The 20002-nt window shown below is 44.7% G+C and overlaps 2 protein-coding genes across 2 annotated transcripts in view; one reads left to right on the top strand and one right to left on the bottom strand.

Moving 5' to 3' along the window:
- The window catches only part of T265_14911 (hypothetical protein), a gene marked incomplete at both ends in the record, with an annotated part of 62033 nt that overhangs the window by 32597 nt on the left and 9434 nt on the right, over positions 1-20002 (top strand). The window contains 5 exons of the mRNA XM_009175779.1: positions 114-548; positions 10344-10753; positions 12713-12838; positions 16321-16451; positions 19761-19967. Coding sequence (XP_009174043.1) covers positions 114-548; positions 10344-10753; positions 12713-12838; positions 16321-16451; positions 19761-19967 — 1309 coding nt within the window. The remainder of the gene's footprint in view (positions 1-113; positions 549-10343; positions 10754-12712; positions 12839-16320; positions 16452-19760; positions 19968-20002) is intronic.
- On the bottom strand, positions 2845-18058 carry T265_09639 (hypothetical protein; the record flags this gene model as incomplete). Its single annotated transcript, XM_009175769.1, has 6 exons — positions 2845-2983; positions 11959-12087; positions 15467-15539; positions 17372-17666; positions 17698-17788; positions 17922-18058. The coding sequence occupies 6 exons, from the start codon at positions 18056-18058 to the stop codon at positions 2845-2847; spliced, it is 864 nt and encodes a 287-aa protein (XP_009174033.1).

Here is a 20002-nt window from a genome sequence, read left to right as displayed (position 1 = left end):
AAGCTTGCTGAAGCACTGCACAATCCGACATCCTATTCTCGTGAAATGCCGTGTGTTTGACTACTGACACTTGGTTAGTAGTGTAAAAGTATCTTTCCTTCTATACCATTCAGTGTCGACATAGAGGACGACCGTAAGTCCGATATAATCAGACGAATAAGCCGATATCATCCTTTCCGGTGGTCCAGCGGTGCTCGTACAGGCACAAAGGAATCGCGTAAATACGACAGTTCTATTCGGCCTCAACCGAGAATTCGGATTGAGAAAACACCGTCCAATTTGGTGGAGTCTGGCAGTGTTGATCGCCTGACACAAGCCGGAAAGCGGCAACCCATTGTATCCACCGAACCGACAACTAACACGACAGACGAATCATCACCACCGACCACACAACTAGATTCTGGATTTTGGTTTGATTCCGAAGGTGCGGAGCGCATATCCCTCTGGCAACTGAATGCCCATCAATTGGCTCTTCTGCGCAAGCTGGCACTCGTTCAGCTGACATCGTTGGTGGAGAAGTATTGTGGTAGCCGTTCCCTGTTTAACTGGTAAGTGTGACTCACTACTTTATAAGTTGTTTTTATAAATTTAATTCAGTCTGTTCTTGTCTGTTCCGCTACCAAGTAAGTGTTGTCTCTGCGTTATCACTTTTGGAAGGTTCGTTTAGTATGGGTTTAGTATGGTTTAAACCCCTTCCAATCAAAACGGGGGCAGGGGTATTCATTAAAAAACTACATGATTTGACGTTTGAGTTGCTCTTTGTTTCTCCATTTTGATTTCTGGCTCCTTTGCTCTTGCTGCATCACCCGTTTAACCAAAAGACACTAAAAACATAACCTAACTATTTGCAGCTCCTCATGGATACATAGTCCGTACGTTATTAAACATATAAAACAAATGGATCAGAATTGAGATCATTCATACTTTGATTATGATTTTTCCCCACATTCTTTCTTCCTGGATGGTTGTAAATTCCTTGAGCTGTTCCTGAAACCATTCCTCCTGTATCATCTGAATTGCTTCTCGCAGCCTACTACATCTTCCCATTTCGAATGTGAATAGACAGTCCCCATCAAAGCACCCCTGGACGTTAAGTGGGCCAAAATCCCAGGGCTATATCTCTGTCGTGCAACTGAAATGCACTTGTGGAGACATATACCTCGGTTCAGAAACTATAAGCTGAATACATGTGACGTTTACTTCGGAGCGTGCAAGATATCTCCTGGGGTCGGCAAACAGGTGATGTGTATACTGAAGTGAGTGCTGAGGTTGGGACATAGTTGGGGTGGAATCGCAACTGAACCTCAAGCTTAAGAGTTATTACTTTATATTGAAGCAATCTTGGTCTCCAGGTCGCTCGTACCCTCTGCTAGCCAGCCGCATATCAAACTTTGGCCACTAAAATTTATCTTGAGGAGGATGGTGAAATATATGTACATATTGCCAGTAATTTTTCTGTTATTTACATCGTTCCCATGATGCTATTATGTCCACAGTTCCATTGTACACCGGAAGCTAAACCTCGTTGCGTTGGGTATCCTGTTTACACATATTTCCTGTCGATAGCCCGCAGCAACTGTTTTAGGCGTTTATATGTACATGTGAAAGATTACAGCCAATTTTGAAGACAAAATCTTCGTGTAATTGCCAAGGACTGCTTGATCTGGATTGAATTCACACCCCGTTGACCACATATCTGTGCTTGATTGAATGATATTCATGCGACACAAACGATTGTAATTCGATAGTAATTCACTTGAGACTTATGCTATTCTTCTACTGAATGTGGTGCACAAAGGACACCTCATGTTTCAGTTGGCACGATATTCAAGCTATCGCCATAAATTATCACAGAAAGAACTACCCACAAAGTTGCTGAAAACTCTTCGACAACCCACGACTGGTTTCATCCTTCTTGGGGCTCATCAGGTAGGCGCAGTCTCCGAGTTTCTGTAAACCTTGTGTTCTACTTGAACCGAAATTGAACCGATTCTGACAAATACATATGAAAATGAGTGTGTTCGTCAAAATCAGTCCAATCTGGGCTCAAGTGGAACGTTAGGTTGGCAGAAACTCGAGGGCTGCGTCTGCCTGATGAGCCCCAAGAAGGGCGAAACTGGTTGTGGGTTGTCGAAGAGTTTTCAGAAACCTAATGATTGGTTTCCTTTACAAACGATAGTACTTATGGGTTCGTGAACTAGCCTAGTTACGCTGAAAACAGCAGACACAAAAAGGGTAACGGCCGTTTTCATGGGTCTAGATTTGTCAGTCACGCGAAAACGAAAATGTTTACCATTGCTTTATTATCGCACCATATTAACGGACTCCTTTTAGCCGGACTGGGCTTGGCTGTGTTTAGTTTGGTCACAGTGTGAAGTTGATGGCTCGCTTGTGATGCGGGTCCGAAGCAGTTGAGCAACCAAGCAGCGCATGAACACTTGAAACAGCTATATATTTGATTAAGTTTTCCTCAGACATGTGGACCTACGTAGTCCTTTCTGAATTATAAATCGATAACTCGTACACTTTGGTGATAACTCAGGTGACTGCAACTGACGGATCATCACGTTGGCGCACTGTGACACTCACACACAGACATAAGCGCCATCGGGTATCTGAACGTTCACTCCAGTCAGGATCAAACATTTCAGCCCACCATGACGAACACTGTTCAACGCATCCAAATTCTTCATGCAAGAGTCAACACCTTCAGAGGCTATTTTGATTGTCTGCCTTTGCTAAAAGTAACACCCCATTGAAAAAACACTTTAGTGTTTTTCGAAATTGTATCTTCATGGTAGAGGAGCGTATCCGTACCTTTTCCTCTTGGCACCCAGACGAGTCCTAACGGTTTCTTCGGTAAAGAATGAATTTAAGGATTGAAATGAAATGAAATCGTTCAGCTCTAACACTCTTTCGGTGTCTATCTGCCATGTCACCCGAAGGAAGCACGAGGGCTGCTATACTGCCAGGTTGCACAAGCCTAGAAAAGAGCAGTCAAGGTGCATAGGTTGGGTTCGAACCACGGATCTTTCGATCAGTAAGCTTGCGCCTAAACAGCTAAATTATCTCGAGCTCATTTAGGGATTGAATACCCCATGTAACCCACGAAATGCTATCTGTATGTTTTGCAACTTATTTTTCTTACAATTTCTATCCTTTCTTTTTTCTTGTTCACACAGCAGCTGCATATCATCCAGGTAGATTGATTTAATTAGTTTTTTTTTGCTATCCTTCTACTGTAGGTTCTCTTTGATTATTATCGCCATCTAGGCATAACGGGCCTGTGGTGATGGGACAGCTGTTCACTTGCATGTCTGTGTATTCCCACCTATGTAGATAATCCATTGTAATTGTACTACCCACTTTTTTTTTATCGTGCGTCTGCATCTGTTTCCGGTTTGCTGTGCTGTCCAATAAAACTTCGGATAAATCGCGGCCAATCACCGTGCTGCAAGGTGCAGTCTATGTACACTCATAAGAGTAGCCAATCGACTTCAGCGTAAATATCAATAAAATGCTTGTACCGCAGTTTGGGGCACTGCATGCTTCGTATATGTCACAAAGTCGATTATTCTTTGTGCTGTTTGGGTACGAACATGTGGTGCGAATCCGTGCATAACTATTAATCGATCTACATATAAGTGTTGATAATGTGGTTCATTCCAGAGCGTGGCTGATCGGTGCCCAGCTCGTACTGACATTCAGATTGCTTATGAGTAACTAGCAGGTATGGATCAAAGATATGATTCCATTAAAAGTGTCAATCGATGAATTGATGACTACAGGCTTTATCATTCTTATTAGCTGCTTGCGCAACGGGTCATTCAGTTCTTGTGCCTTCTCACAAATTGATTTGGCAACTTATTTTCACCAGTTTTGTCACAAGATTCGCAAGTGGTGGTTATGCGTACAACCCACTTCATATTATTCTGTAAGCAGGATTAAGACAAAAGCCTCATTGTCGGATACATTGCGCGGGTACAATGCTTATCCACTGACAGGGGTTATTTATGTGTCCCAACTCATGTACTGTCGAATGGCACCTTGACCAGACAATGCGGATAACAGGCAGACTCTCCAGTCTCACGGTTGATTGCAGTCTATCAGCTTCTAGCTGTTGTCTGCAGCTATTAAAACCCTTTGCCTCATCCTCATACTTTGTCCAAATAGAGTCCGCGCGACATTTGAATGTTTGACGACACAACCAATCTCCCATTTTCTTCTATTTTGAGCTTCTTATACACTGAATTTTCCACTTTTCTATCATACAATCGCTGATATTTTGTTCCAAACTAGATCTTGACAAAAGCCTCACTCTGATGGGTTATTTATATGGGAAAATTCTTTGCAACTGACCGTTTTCTGGGGACTTTCCTAGCGTTTGGTACACAGTTCGACCTTCCTGAGAGGTGATGGCAGATTGCCTCTACGGTCCACCGGAATTTCGTTGTTACTGCTATTCTTTACTTAAGTGTGACTGAATATCCACTGACAGTTGACAATCCTGCATCCAGAATCCCAAATTGAAGCTGAGTTTAAGTAAGCCTTTTTCACCTGATTCACCAGTAAGGTCAATCAAATAAGCCTTAGTTATTTGGGATAGTTGCTGCCGTAAGCTAACTGTTCTTCGCACGAGTTCTTCGATTCGGGAAAGTCATAACTGTGATCTGTTACGGTGTCATGTTTTCCGTGATCAGGCTGATCGACATATTGGTGCTGACCGGTTTAGGAAGCCCCAAACCCTTCCATTTTTACGGGGAAGTATCAAATCTATCGCATTACAGTGTTTTGTTGAATCTTCTCGTTTTCGCTGAGTTTTCCGGTTCACCCCGCTCTTGGCTGCCCTACCCATTGAGTCTATAGTCGTACCTAGGTTTTTCGATAGCCTCGCTGCCGATTTCCTAGAATAATTTAACTACATTCACTTGTCGATTGCACCAACAACATATATCATACATACACGCACCATCTTCGATAGCACTTCAGTCTGTGTTCTCATTCCTGGTTTTCTATGAGGATTTTTTTCATACCACCTGGCCTTGATATGTTCATTTCGTACTAGCGAATGTTTTGTACACACTTGAGTAGCACATCAGTAGTATATCAGCAATATTTACAAAACTCACAAGAGTACATATAAATCCTTCTCACCACGATCTGATACGAAATTATGCACACCGTTTACTCGTATGTCGATTTATTCATATATTGAATGATTTACGTTCGAATCAGGTGACCTTTTGACGCTTTCAGATCGAATTGTTTTTAATGTCAAACTGCCTAGTGCAGCGTTTGGAACGAATGTGATGATATGCAGAGTTAGTTGAAGGATGACTGAAACGTAGTTAAAGCATTTCTGAACGACTTTTAGACCTTTTTTTCGTATACGGTTTGATGAAGGGTCACGGCTAGTCCCCTCCCATCCCTAAGTTCTCTCTAGCCAACCAGTAAGATTTTCGCACGACGGGTTTCCGTTCGAGCTCGTTTTCATTCCGGAACATAACAGGTTCCAGTGTACTGTTTGTAGCAATTTTACCCCAAAGTTTGCTTGAGAGTATTGCTCATAAGTTTGCTGGGATTCAGTTGAGGCTACCGAGTCAATTTGCAATTGAGTGCGTTTCGGTAACTTCGAGTTACGTCTTTCTTTTACATGGCTCAACTATCAAGTTGTACTGTTTGGATTTGCTCGCTTCTATGCCATTTTATGAGGTACACTATACTGCGGAAGGGTTTTTGTGACAAAGTACTGTGCAGTCATCACATGCCGGATTCACTCGTTCCACCCAATCGACCGCATTAAGCAGCCTCCGTTCCTGTGCTGTCCAGCCGTTCATTTCACACGGTGGCAGTCGGTTATCGGCAAATGTCGAATCCGAAACAGAGAAAAGGGCGGTAAGTCCGTGGTTCCATAAAACGGATAGAAAATGGAAGGGTAGGTAACACTTCCTATGCCATGTGTGTACTTGAACTCTGTTGTCCATCGGCCTAATTCAGCAGCGGAATCACGCTTTTGACAGAGGCGACCATTACTGCACAAATCAACGGTCGTTGGGGCATGAGACTATCTGTAAATGTACACTTCATGGTTGTACGTGGGTTGGGATACTGCTAGGGCGCCCATATGTAGACAGCCGGACGAATGGAGCCCTCAGTGAAAGCCTTTGGCCCAAAAGTCTAACCACGAGGCATCGGTGGTTGAGGTAAGGTCATCACACCGGCAGTTCCAACCCCCACCCCGGAGGACCAGGAGAACTCCGCCCATTGACCAACCTGGTTTGAAAGCCTGTGTGGACGTCACAAGTACGCTACATCCAGTACGGCTGAGTGGGTTATGCAGGGGCACAAACCGTCCACCTCTGTAAGATCCTGTCTCTTCAGGACAGCGCACACAATGTATCAACCATACAACCTCACCTATTAGGTCGGTCGAGGACAATCGCTGATAATGACCAATACCGTTCCGCTAATTTGCATTTATAAAGATGTAATTGTTCACTCTTTCGTTTTTTTGAAGAGGAACAATATTGCTAGTGATGTGGGGATCGACATACCAAGGTTATTAAAGATGGGAACACATCGAAGCCAGTGTAGAGGAACGGACGGTGTAGGGTGTCACCAAGTGATATGGTTTCTGGTTAGAATCCGGATCCAACATATACTCGTAATTTATTTTCCAAGCTCAGTTAGGTGGCAGGACAAGAGGTCCGGATAGTGGCGCATACTCTGGACCCGCTGTCACATAAACACTGTGGAAGTTTCCCGTTTCCATCGGATTTTCTGCACATTCAATTTGTGATAAGTTTCACTTTCGTATGCAAACAAGTCCCAAAAGAGTGTACTGCGTACAGAGAGTGTGCGAGGCATTATTAAGGCCACACTTGGACTGCGCACGGTACCCACGGATTCAATCATACTGACCACCCTCCAAGTTGCTCTTGATCATGAGTCTCATCCGACGTGAGTGAAACAAGGGTCCATTTGAATTAACCATAGGATAGCACACGAATCCCCGTTATCGGTGATGGGCAGGGGCCCTGTGTGCCCACAGGGATGCCGCGTCGATGCCTTCGTGGACGCTGTATGGGGCGATGCGAAACGGAAGTTGTTGGGGAGCACCTGATTATACAACAACAACCCCCCCCCCCCAAGTTACATCTGAAACTCAGGTATGTCCACCAAGTGCTCCCAGGTCTATGGTGTTTTAAATACACGAATAGGACAAAACCTATTTGGCTGATTGAAACAAACGTGAGGCCTAGGGCCATGTCAGCAGGTCATATCTTCTTATAGAAAATATTGTTCGGTGTCGACCACAAGTGCCATATGGATGGTTCGGAGTTGTTGAAAATGTGTTGTTCCCAAGTCAAATTGGAGAGGAGAAGATCATGAAAAACGGATGGCTTTAATAGGTTCATCCGTGTTATGTAAAGGACTGTGAATAAACATAACGTGTAGTTGTGGCGGGGCTGAATAATGTGCCAAGCAAACCGAATGGTTATAAATTTCATTTCAAAGGCACTTGCGAATGGGAAAAGTTAACAGCGTTTTATTCCAGTGTAGCCACGCCGCTTGCACACGCGCGACCTTGTCATCTTTATCGTAAACTCATGGGGTACATAGAACTTTAAGCTGGCTCAGAATGATAACGGCCCACGATACGGAGACAAGTATCACAAACAAACGGTTCCCAACCCCAGTACACTGTTTCTATCGTTGAGGCGTACCCACATATACCGATAAATTGGGACTTGGTAGCCCTTCGTAACATAACCAAGCAGCTTGTTAGCCTAATCGAACGAGACGCCAGTGGTGTCAGGGGGACACAAATATTCCATCTGCTTAGGACTTCATCGGAATTAAGGTTGAGTGTTCACTTGATCGTATAGACAACTTACTCATGTCAGATGAATCTGTGATCTTGGTTTTCATTTACTTTATTGCTGACCCTTTATTCGAAAAGGATTATCAATGAACCGTGCAACAACAGATACGTGTGAGTGGGTTGAAGGTTTCGGGAATCGCACACTGCTGTGCATGAGCAAGTTTCTTTCCGATTCCTATCTATTTCCTATCTACAGTGGGCTCCCCTCCATATTGCCTGCTTTCCTTCCTCTTACAGCGCTTATGAATCCGTCCCGAGAACGAATAGAAATTTAACGTGTTGATGTAGCTACTTAGATGCAGCGAGTAATATATAATTAATCTAACGAGCACCTAGGATCAGCCGAAGTGCCTCCTTGGTTAGGGTATCTTGGATAGGTCTAACTTGCTTTCTTAAATTAAATAATGGATGTAGATGAGTTACAAAAACTACACCCAAGTCGACGGAAGAGGTTCGTTTAACAGCGCCATCCGCAATGTCTCTCTTTCCGGCCGTTAGCGTTCTTGGTATAGCGGTTCAACTGCGTTTACATTTTTTGTCATCTGGCGGTAGTATTACCCCATGTGCTATGTCGCTATGTTTATGGGTTGTGATGTATTGAACAAGAACGAACATCTCAATAGGACCCCAATAAGCCTAAGCTTGTTTCCTCGGCTCAAGGTGCCGAGGTTTTTTGCTGTTGATTTCGCGCACTTAATCCCATACTGCCTCCATGAATCAAACACAGTAGTCACTAATGCATTAGAATTTTAGAAGCAAACGGCTCATATTTTGGGACTCGGTGAATTAATGATACTCGGGGCTTCTGAATCCAAGTACAGAGTGCTTCTTGCATACAAAGTAGTGTATGCTGGAGAACACTGAAGAATTCTTTCTTCCCCTCTGAGAACCGTCAGCGCTGTATACCTCAAAGTATCTTCGGAGAGATGCGAACCTGGGACATCCCGGACTGTCTTTGGACGTAATAACGTTCGGACGGTCAGATTGTTCACTGAGCTGAATAGCTTCATTATTGCAAACGTTTCGTCATCAGTCGGGGTGAAATTATCAGCTATTGATGAAAGCGGCGTGGCGCTGTAATTAGGTGGTTGTATCTGATTGCCTTTTAGTTTGTTCAGCGGACCTTGCAATCAGTGTATCACTAGTCCAAGAGGCATCCTCGATGCCTGATCGCGTGGGTATTTTTTCTACTCTGATTCAGTTTGTGTAATTCCCAAAGCGTACCGAATGGCTCTTCCGTAATTGGCTAGTTGCAGAATGCCTTTCGCGCAACTTGATTCTTTCGTCTGCAATGATCTATACCGGACAGTCTGGAAGAAACCTTTCCAGGAGAACACACGAAGGCAAGCTTGCTAGAGGATGACTTGTTTGGGTTCACAAAAACAGAAGAACCAGTTCCTTTGGAGTGATCTCCAGATACTTCCCCATAGAAGAAAAAAATTAGCTTGAGCTTGTCGAGGCACCGTACTGGACAGAAAAATCACACAGCGACATTGACTCAGTCTGCCAGCCCCTACAAACCCAAGGAACTATTTGATGATAAGGCCTTGAACCGGGTGCTGACAGGATGACGATAACGACTGAACCAGTCAGTCAAAGGAAAACATCTAAACATGGAAGATTTTTTGGGCGACCAGGCGAATGAAACGTAGACAGACCACAGCACAGAAAAAAGAGGACCAGCTGGAACAGGGGGACGGAACTTCCGAAACAAAGGCATTGGATAAATCACAAAAACGAAACTACAAGACTTCCAGACGGACTAATTAATTCATACGGAATTCACCTCGATAGTGTTAGAGACCATATCGCCATAAGCAGAAGAGGAGGAACTAACCACCCAACTGCGTACTGATAACATCTTTTCGATTGATATTGGAACCTCTGCGCTCCAACCGCTAAGCTCGGTGAGCAAGCCAGGCAACGCATCCTACTACTTTCGTTTCGGAAGATCGATCATTTCACACAGCCATGCAGCGGTTTTAAGCCTGACAGCATAGGAAGGTTTCTGTCGTCGGATGAGATCTCCTATGAAGCTTCTCAATATCGCAACACTACAAACAATTCTCTCAGGAAGAAAAACCCATTAGCCTAACAAGGAGAGCCTTCTCTCTGGCGAATCATCGCTCTCGGGCGTGGGGTGTAATGTTCACTTGCTAAACATGGTTGCATATCTTCCAAAAGATTCACAGCTGCGCACAGCTATTTTCCAGCAAGGATGAGAATCAGCTGCACAGTGCTTATCAAATTTTCGGATTTACTTGCAGGCTAACCTATCTCCTGTGACTTCTAACTTCATTTCTTCAAAATCTTCACCATATACATGTTTCTGCGTTCCCGAGTAAACCATCAAATCACCCCGACGATTGTCTAACTAAGTCGTTTGTTTTTGGCAAGAATAGCTGAATTTGCCTCTTCTTTGTAAACATGCTTTATCTACAAATAATCTCTTTTGTAGGAGGCTGTTAAAGTCTCGAAGCCCGGGCAACGCCCCTGAACCCGCACCTAAGAATGTGCCGAACAGCACTGCCCAGTCTGTACAAGGCATACGAGTTCCGGAACAGTCTGCGGAACCAGTAGACATAGGGCGACCAGTACAAGTCACAACAGCGACAACGATCAACAAACTGCCGGTCAAACGTGCTGCAAATACCGTTGGCCTTGAAAGGCGGATCAACTACACTGGACCAGTGTTTGGCCAGTCTCTGGAAAGCTGGCAACGTCGAACAGGCTATCCACTACCACCGGCGATAATCAACATGATGGAACATATCGAGACTGTCGGAGCGACTGCACATGGAATATTCCGGCGTCCGGGTCGCAAGGACCGAATACAGGGTTTGCGTGAAGAGCTTGAAAAAAACTTGTGTAAGTTTCCAAGAGATCTATGGGAGTTTCGTGCTAGATTTGACCTCACTTCTGTTCATGCGAGCTGTGAAAGAATAGATACGGGTTTAAACAATGTACTTTTTCATACTGAATCCTTCACCTTTATTTAAGTAACTTTGGATGCGAAATGGAACTTTGATGCATAAAGGAAACTACTCACAAAGTTGCTGAAAACTCTTCAACAGCCCACAACCGGTTTCGCCCTTCTTGGGGCTCATCAGGTAGGCGCAGTTTCCGAGATTCTGTCAACCTTATGTCCTACTTGAAACCAAATTGGACTGTTTTCGAGAAATACATTCATTTTATAATCAGTTTGGTTTTCACGAGAGACTCAAGTGAATCTTTCGTTTATGATATCCTATAACTGAATGTGTTGCACCGTGTGAGTAGTTCCCTTTATGAAAATATACTGCGACATCTCGAATATCGTGCCAACTGAATCATGAGGCGGCCTGTGTGCAGCACATTCAGTTGTAGAATATCATGAACGAGAGATCCAGTTGAGTCTCTCGTGAAAACCAAATTGATTTCCAAATGAGTTTATTTCTCGGAAACTTTGATGCGTTTGGGAACGCGCAGTGTTTGGTTTTTAGACGTTCAATCCAAAGGGACTAATCCATTGGAGCGCTGGTTTCTGAACCATAAAACAGTACAGCTGGTTTTCAGTCGGTCAGTCAGTCTACCGTTTGTGTACGTGCTACTCATAGCTTGTATTTCACCCATCTTTTGCCATTCGAATGACATTACTGCTGGACAATATCATCCTTCAACACAAACCGAAATTCGGTCCTCTCTATCCCTGAATTCCGTTGTCGAAATATGTACTCCTCTGATAAGGATGAACACTCGGGCCTACTGATGCCAGAATATCCGGATGTTAAACAAATTTTTTCCTATCATCGTTTTTGCATGATTCTTCTAAGCAATAGTTCTTAGACAGAACCGATCTCTCCCCGTTCCTTCAGGCTGTAACGACCTGGGTTGGGCGTGAGAAGTTGCACCTGGCTGTGCTCAACGACGAAGATGATCAATAGCTCATTTGGATGTATTTGACCAGTCTTTCCGTCCCATGACATCTGTGGATTTTATTACTATGGTTAGACAGGCGAATTTCACTGGCGCGGATCACTGCATGAAATCCCTTCAATAGCTGTTCAGCTGTATGTGTCACCTGAATGAAGCACGGGTCTGGGATACTGCCAGGTTGCCCAAACTTAGACAGGGGAAGTCGAGAGGCGGAGGTCGGGTTCGAACCACGGACCTTCCAGTCAGTAAATTCTCGCTCTAACCACTTGGGCAATCTCGCCCCATCCCTTCAATAGACCTGAAGTGCCATAGTGAACGGGTTTACCAATAATGTTTAATAGGTGGCTGTCTATTCTCTAGGAGCCGAGCAACCAAACCGTGTGTTGTTCTTATGAGAAGTTGGTAAAAGCTTATGAAAAATTCTTTTACCGGGTATTACAGGTCTTTCATTTGCAGCTCCTGGGGAAACTTTACTTTTAGTAGCACTGCTTAATTTTTTCACACAGTGGGGCTACAATCCATTACTGTTCTCTAAACGTTGTGAACTTATGTCCAAACTGTCATCGGAGCTAACCACATGAGCCCCGGGTTTCCAGGCGCCACAATTGTAAGCAACTGCGAGGGCTCAAAACGATCTTTGACCAGGACTTTTCATGATTTTTCGACTAATACATAACCAGTTAGGCCCTCTAGCATTGATGTGAAGGTGCATTTGTCCACCCTCATTAGAGATCATCCTCCAGGAGGATTCACATTCAAATGAACTTTTGAAGTACGTGAAAAGTTCATCTTATTTGCTCGACTTCTTAAATAGCTGTCCCCAGATGATGCACTACCGAAATGTGTATCTATCCGTTTATTGTCAATCACGCTCCCTAAAATCTACCCCGTTGGTGTTACGGCAAATTTTAGACTGGAACGACTTCGAGGAATGGCAACCGTATGACGTGGCCGACTTGCTGAAACAGTTCTTCCGTGAGCTTCCCGAATGCCTCCTGACGGACAAATTATCCCTCCTGCTTGTCAGTGTTTATGGGAGTAAGTTTCTGGACTCCAAATTCTATCGGGCCAGTTTTTTGTTAACGTAGGTGAGAATCTCCTAAAGACCGTCTGCAGACAAAGATACACTAGCAAGCCCGTTGGAGCTTTACCATATGGGTTTTTTTCATCTCATCTCCCTCGCCAATTTATTGTGGACCACAGTTTTCCTAATGCCTCATTAATACCGTGAACCCGTGTCTGAATAGCCGCTTGACAGCCTGATCCGCTTGGCCAATGAACGTGCGAATCAGGTGATCGATTGAACACTGACGCGTACAGGCGTGTCATGTGCAACCGAAAACTGGCTACTTATAATGCTCGCGTGGAAAGTTCAAAGCAGGCCAAAACTGATACTAAAAATAGGACTCATCTGTCAAGGACAATTGAAACACAACCAATCAAATGTCCCAACGAAAACGGCTATTCCATTGGTAGTCGTGTAGTCCAATTACGCTCGGAGCTGGTTCTCTTAAAATCCCCAAGCTAAATGGAACGTAATGTTTAACACAAAAACATAGTACTCAATCATTTTCGATCTCAATGACCCTCCTTACGTTTCCTATGTCTGGATCACCGAATGACTATGCTGCATGGAGTAGCATGATCTGTGTGGGTGCGGGAGAATGGATCGCCGTGAGCTTTTACTGCGCGCGAGTTCGAACCGGTAACAAGAGCTAAGTTAACTCGCCCTAATAATATATACATGTCAGTCAACCAAGGACAACGAAAAACTAGTCGATGCTACGCGTAGACCAATAACGTGGCAGCTAATAGACAAAGTTCCAATGAGAAGGTAATCCGTCAAAACACGTTCAGGTGGGGAGTCGATCCGCTGTCCGTCAAATGTTTTGGAAGCAGCAATTCTTCATTAGGTGGTGGGTTAAAGTGTGACCTGTATTTTCTTGATGCAGCCCGCTACTCATAGGCTTGCTGAAAATTGCTTGACAGTTCACTACCGGTGACGTGTTTCTTGGGGCTCAAGCTGACGTAGTCCCTATTAGTACGTGGTGTCACGAAAACTTACCGTACCAAGCCGACTTGTACCAAGTGAAACATGAAACGATCTCAGTGCAACCTAAGCAGTTCAGTCTGTCATTAACACCAATTTCATTTGCAAATTATTGCATTTCTCCAGTTTCCGCTTGCTTTGGTCGTTGGCTTGTTCACTGAGCTGGGCAATTTGATTGTAAACGCTTCATCACCAATCGAGGTGACATCATCAATACGTTATTGGGGAGCGTAGTTGTGCGTAGCGGTGGGTTAGTGGTTGAGCTACTGACATTTTCCTCTATGGAATTCCACTTGCTTTGTTTACGCAGAAAGATCACACGAACTTATCTTACACGCAGTAGTCTGAGGGCATCTCTTACCTGTCTTCATGACCGTGCAAATATATACGTATACATATACATTATATATATATATATATACATTATACATGTATATATGTGGCGGGCTAACATTCGTTTCCGGAACGGCCTGTCACCGATAAAACCCTGTATACAACGGGAGATACCACGAGTAGTGGGCACTGAGCCGCACATGAAAACAACTGAACGCCCGGTGTAAAGCCGAGGGAATAAAACCGAAGATTAAACAGGAAGGGGCAAACTCATGCTATCAGCGTGCCCAACAGGTGACGTGCAACTGTCAATTCAAGTGGGTACAACCGAGTAGCTGATACTTAGTGCATGCAAAAAGCTGTCTGCTGACGCGCGGCATCCATAAGACTCATTCTAGTCACACCTGTGGATGAAGGGAAGGACGCGTTTGGACACGGAGTTGTTTATTGCGAGACACGAACAGAGTGGTTACAAAACAAAAACCACATTTTTGTAGGACTTGAGGAACTCAGTTTTTCACAAGACTACTCGTAAGCTTTCCTGGAGGTGGTTTGGATATTTGACTTCAATGAAAGACGCACTCAAGCATCCCAGCAATCTCTCAGTCGGCTTTCGATCAGCCGCGGGTTTGATGTTTTGGACCGCTTTGATCAGGCATTACTCTCCGCTTCCTGCGGTAGTGTACGTCGTCACATGGATAGCTAATGATAGCCATCATTCATCTTGGCCTACACAATCGCGATCACTGAGGATTATCTCTGGCACCGTTGTAGGGTCGACACCCCGGAACGTACAGTGCCTAGGCAGATTGTTTGATGGTGTACATACGTGCACGCATACATGAAGTACAGTAGAACGGGACTCACAACAGTTTAATAGAATAGATAAAGCATACATAGAAGAAAATTGAGATAGCAGTTAAAAAATACATGCAGACCGCCAACCAAAATCAGCTTTCGGTTGATATGTGCTTCGGCGATGGTATTTCTCCGGACGACTGTCCGGCGAAAACTGCCCATCATTTCCCCGTCCTTACTCTCCCCCTCCACACACACACACACACCTAGGATCGTGGCACTGAAGCCATAGGACCTGTCATCCCGATTGGCATAGAATCCGGGTAAATACGACTGAAGAGCAAATGAGGTAAATGATGGGGTTGAGTGGCCTTCATGGCTGATGACAGTGACGTGTGTGTGTGTGTGTGTGTACGAGGGACGGTGTTTTGATAGACCCGGTCAGCGTGCTCAGGCTGTTCTTTCCCGGTTGGTGAATAAGTAACCTATCCAATGCTTTCGTCATTGGCCCCGGTGGCTTGTAATCTGGACTTGTCAGACCAATGAAAGTGCTTGCTACTGGAAAAGAAGCATGGCGTTACGCAAAATATATCCGCGCATAATGCACGCATTTCAACCACTGGATTTTATGCATGAGCTTCATGGTGTTTTCTTACAAAAAGCTTAGTAACAAGCGTACATGCTTGCGTAGACAAACTCTCGGGACAATTTCCACTCAACTGACAAGGGGAACTTGTTTTTTTTCGATACTTTGACTCCCACTGATAAGAGTGAGACGTTCGAAGCATTGTGAACCAGCGTCTTCTACCGGCTTACCCATCGAAGAACTGATTTTGTAAAGGTGGTTACAGTGCTTTGAAAGCTTGTTGCATCAACAAACAGATGAACATAACCAAGGTGTAGTTACTGAGTCGTTGTTCGAGGCGCCTGGCGTTTCGCACACATCACTTAAGCGCGAACATGCTCACTCGTCAGACGTAAAATTTCGGACGAGTCCAGAGTGCACTAGTGGAGTAGTGGTAATATGCTTCCCTCGCACGTCAGATGCGGGGACTTCAAACCCAGGGACGGCCATTGGATATGCACTGTTGATGAGCTCTAATAAGAGTCCGGAGCTTCTTCTTCTGGTGTGAACTCACCAGAACAGTTGCCCCAGGACAGGAGGTCTGCCCAAACGAGAGTGATACGAATGTAAACTTTACAAATCCCGCAACCACCTTCAACTCATCAGAGGAGTGTGTGGCTGTTGGTCCGTTTGCTGAACTGGGTAGTCTGGAAATGACATCAGCGACTTTTGACAAATTGGAATGAGTCTCTTGTGTACTGTTCTATCCCACAGGTGTACCAGCCAATACGCAAATGGACCTGCTACGTTGGATTCTGCTTGGAATGCCAGATGAGAACCGTACGGTCCTGCAGAAGCTCTTGTACATTCTCCACAGTCTAGTGCGACACGCACATATCACACAGGTGAGTGTAGAGTATGTGAGTTTCATCGAAGCCTCGACACAAGTGACACAGTCCATTCAATGGTGTCAGTCCGAGGCTGAAGAACTCAAAACTTAGGCTAACCACGTATGGTCTCATGCTACTACTGTAAATTATAAGTAGTGCCTTTCCTAAAATAATTTTTGGACCATGCATGTGAAGTCATCCCGCTAGATATTCAGATTTCCACCCAATAACTGAAGAAGACGTTCGCCGAAGTAATAAAGTTTTTAGAATACACGGAACGCCTAAACACCATTTTGTGTTCCGAGAGGACTGAAATGAACACCGCATGCAGGGCAACATGGTTCGCTTGATCGGTGAATGGTGTTGTGGTCAGTCACCTTGTATGGGGTTTCGAGGAAGCCAGGAGATTATTCCAAATTCTCTAGAGTTGGTTGCTGAGGTATGTAAGACAACCCCGAATGTGAAACGGGTTTGTCAACTTGTGATATGCAGTTCTCCACGTTTGAAAACCACCATCAAGGGAAACAGATCAGAAAGTTGAGTACACAGAAGAACTTGTAATGTAGAATGGAATAACCTGCTCAGTGATGATGAAGTATGTTATCTGGACGACTCAGAGGTGAAAACACCGAATTTATTCTTACGGGATGATCTTTATTCTGAAGCAGTCAAGAAACTGAGTGCATTAGTCAGTCATGGTGCGTGAAATCCCGTTTGATCGCTTAAAAGTCAGTCGCTTTATTTGTAATGCACTACTCATAAGGTTGCTGAAAATTCGTCGAAAGCCCACGACCGGTTTCGCCCTTGTTGGGGCTCATCCGGTAGACGCAATCCCAGAGTTTCCATCAACTTTATGCCCTGCTTGAAACCAAATTGCACGAAATAAGCGAATATACACTCATTTGCGAACTAATTTGGTAGTTCGAGAGACGCACCTGGAACCCAGCTGAATCTCTCGTTTGTGATGTTTCCAGGCAACTGAATGTGCTGCACTGGGCTGCCCCAAGTTTCAGTCGCTACGATATTCGAGATATCGCGATACATGTATATTTGTAATGCTTTTCGCTTTATGCCCATATTCAAGGTGATTCCTATGACCCCCTGTGAACTCTCACCTATTTCCCATGAAGGAGAAAAAGGCCCGCCGCAAACCAACACAGAAGCCGACCACGACGCCATACAGATCAAGAACGGGCCAATCGGAATCCAGGTTACAGCACAAAGGCTGCTCTTTATAGACTATTAACACAAGCACAACTACCCAACCAACAGCGCACTGAAGATGTCTCCTCGAATGGTGACCAAACGTTTGCAAATCAATTGCCAAGCTCGGCGTACAGATCAGCAGCCACCTGATCAACAACCAAGAAACATTCTCCGTTTCCACAAAGAATTCTAGCGAAATCTTGTCACATCGTTTACTCTAGGCCCAAAGTGATTCAGTCTAACACTATAGGTGACATTGACGGAGGCCTTCAAACACACTTTAGTTGTGTGTTCCCACTGCTAGGATGATCTTCGATTTTCCGAAACCAATTCCATTGGATTGCATTCCGATTTAAATTTTCAAATGCACCATCACTGGCTTTCTCGTATGTCAATTGGGGAATTTTCTGCAGCATATTGCTGATGGTTGTTCAGTTTTATTTGAATTGTAGGGACACATGCATCTGTGCAGTCGTCAGCATTTCACCGCGAACTCCTTACGTTAAATCAACGCTAAATATAGCTGAATGAGGTTACAGGAGCCAGAACCTTGATACAGTCTTAAAGGGAGTGCTGGATAAGGCGATAAAACAGTTGAGCTTTCAAGTTGCCGGATTGCAGCTGTTGACCGAATTCAAACGTCAGCGAAACGATAATCGGCTTGGAGAAATATATATCCTGAAGGGCTTAACAGTACCACTGCATTTCTAGCTAGTCTAGCAGGAATTGTTAGCGAAGAAGGTGTGGAAAGTTCGTGCCTCCACTTGGTACCATCCGGTGACAACACTGATGTCAACATTAACTGTCCCTCAAAATCAGCCCGGCAGTCGCACCGCAGATTGCCGCGGTGATTTGGAAACCGATTTATTCTAACCTGCACATGGCTCCGTAACTGATAACCTTTTGTAAACAGATACGATTAAGGGGATAATCAGCTTTTGATGTAATTTCTGGGTTTGAAAAGGTGATTCCTACGTGGCACACCAAATACAGCCTAGATAACAAGGTTAGGTTCATCAGTCTAGTGGAAGGAGGGATGTAGAGCCTTCAGTGACGGCAAAAAATCGTTCAGCTGTAGCACCCTTCCGGTGCCTAGCTGAATGCCACACGGAAGGAGGCGCTGGGATACTGCAAGGTTGCCCAAGCCTACACAGGGGAAGTCGAGAGGCAGATGTCGGGTTCGAACCACGGACCCTCCGGTCAGTAAATTCGCGCTCCAATCACTTGGTCCATCTCGCCCGGTAACACTATCTACCGAAAACCGTCCGAATCTGCAAACTAACCATCAGGGTTTTCAATCATTTGGAAAAAGTTGGGAGCCGACCGAAAATTCATCATTTCAGGAGGGCTTGGTAAACAATCGGTAGTTTTTAACGGCCAATATTTCGCTTTTTACACAAAAGCTTTATCAAGCCAAGTAAACAGGTCACCAAGTTAGCCAACGGCAGACGGGGAATTGATCAGTAGGGCCTCTTGAGCTTAGCATACTAGATTAGTGGTAAATGTCAATTAAAGGGTCTTGTCGGTTAGTTTGGTTGTCCAAAGCTTACGGTTGATGAGTCGGGAGAGTCTCAAATTACTTTTGGTTGCGTTTGCCCGTCTGTCCTATAGTTAGCTAAGTCGTTGCACTTAACTTCGTAGACACAGTCCCTGTGTCTGTTCGCTGGGAGGGAATCCTGCAATTGCACAAACTAAACGCTTGTAATAAGCCACCGCTTGTAATGATGCTCGGATGTTGAACAGTGATGAATGGAACCAATCGTCCAGCGACAACGAATCAGTCACAACACTGGACAGCTGGTATAACCGGAAATGCTTGTGCGTGATCGCACGATACCGCGACGCTAATCGTACTCGCGTGTCTCTCTCCTGCCAGAATCCACTCTGTATGTACTCATTTGTTCAAAGACTGGACATGCGACTTCGAGACCGTAGTCATATTTCGTGCGTGGTTTCTTTCAGGATCTATTCCTCTACAATAATATCCTGAGGAAAGCGTTACTTTTTGAGAAGGTAACAGCATTATACTGACCTCAGCATGTCGAATGTTTCGAAACTGAAGACACAAATGTTGACTCCCAAGCATACATCGTTTTGTTTTGTCGTTTGGTCTTTCAGATGGGCGCAAGCAACCTGGCCGTATGCTTTGCACCCTCTCTTTTTCGATTCGCCAGTTCATCCAGCCCTCCGAGCACAAGTGCTGGTCTAAGTCCCCGACGTCTTAGACGTACCAAGAGTGGGCCCGACCCGAAAGACTTGGCAGACCAAAGAACGGCCCAACACAGCTTGTCTGCCATGATCACCCATGCTCCAACTCTTTTCGAAGTAAGCTTATCAGGAGATTTGGCCATGAATTGATT

Source organism: Opisthorchis viverrini, assembly GCF_000715545.1.
Source record: "Opisthorchis viverrini unplaced genomic scaffold opera_v5_291, whole genome shotgun sequence".
NCBI classification, from domain to species: domain Eukaryota; kingdom Metazoa; phylum Platyhelminthes; class Trematoda; order Opisthorchiida; family Opisthorchiidae; genus Opisthorchis; species Opisthorchis viverrini.
The sequence above is the reverse complement of the archived record's forward strand: the minus strand, read 5'-3'. Positions and strand labels throughout refer to the sequence as shown.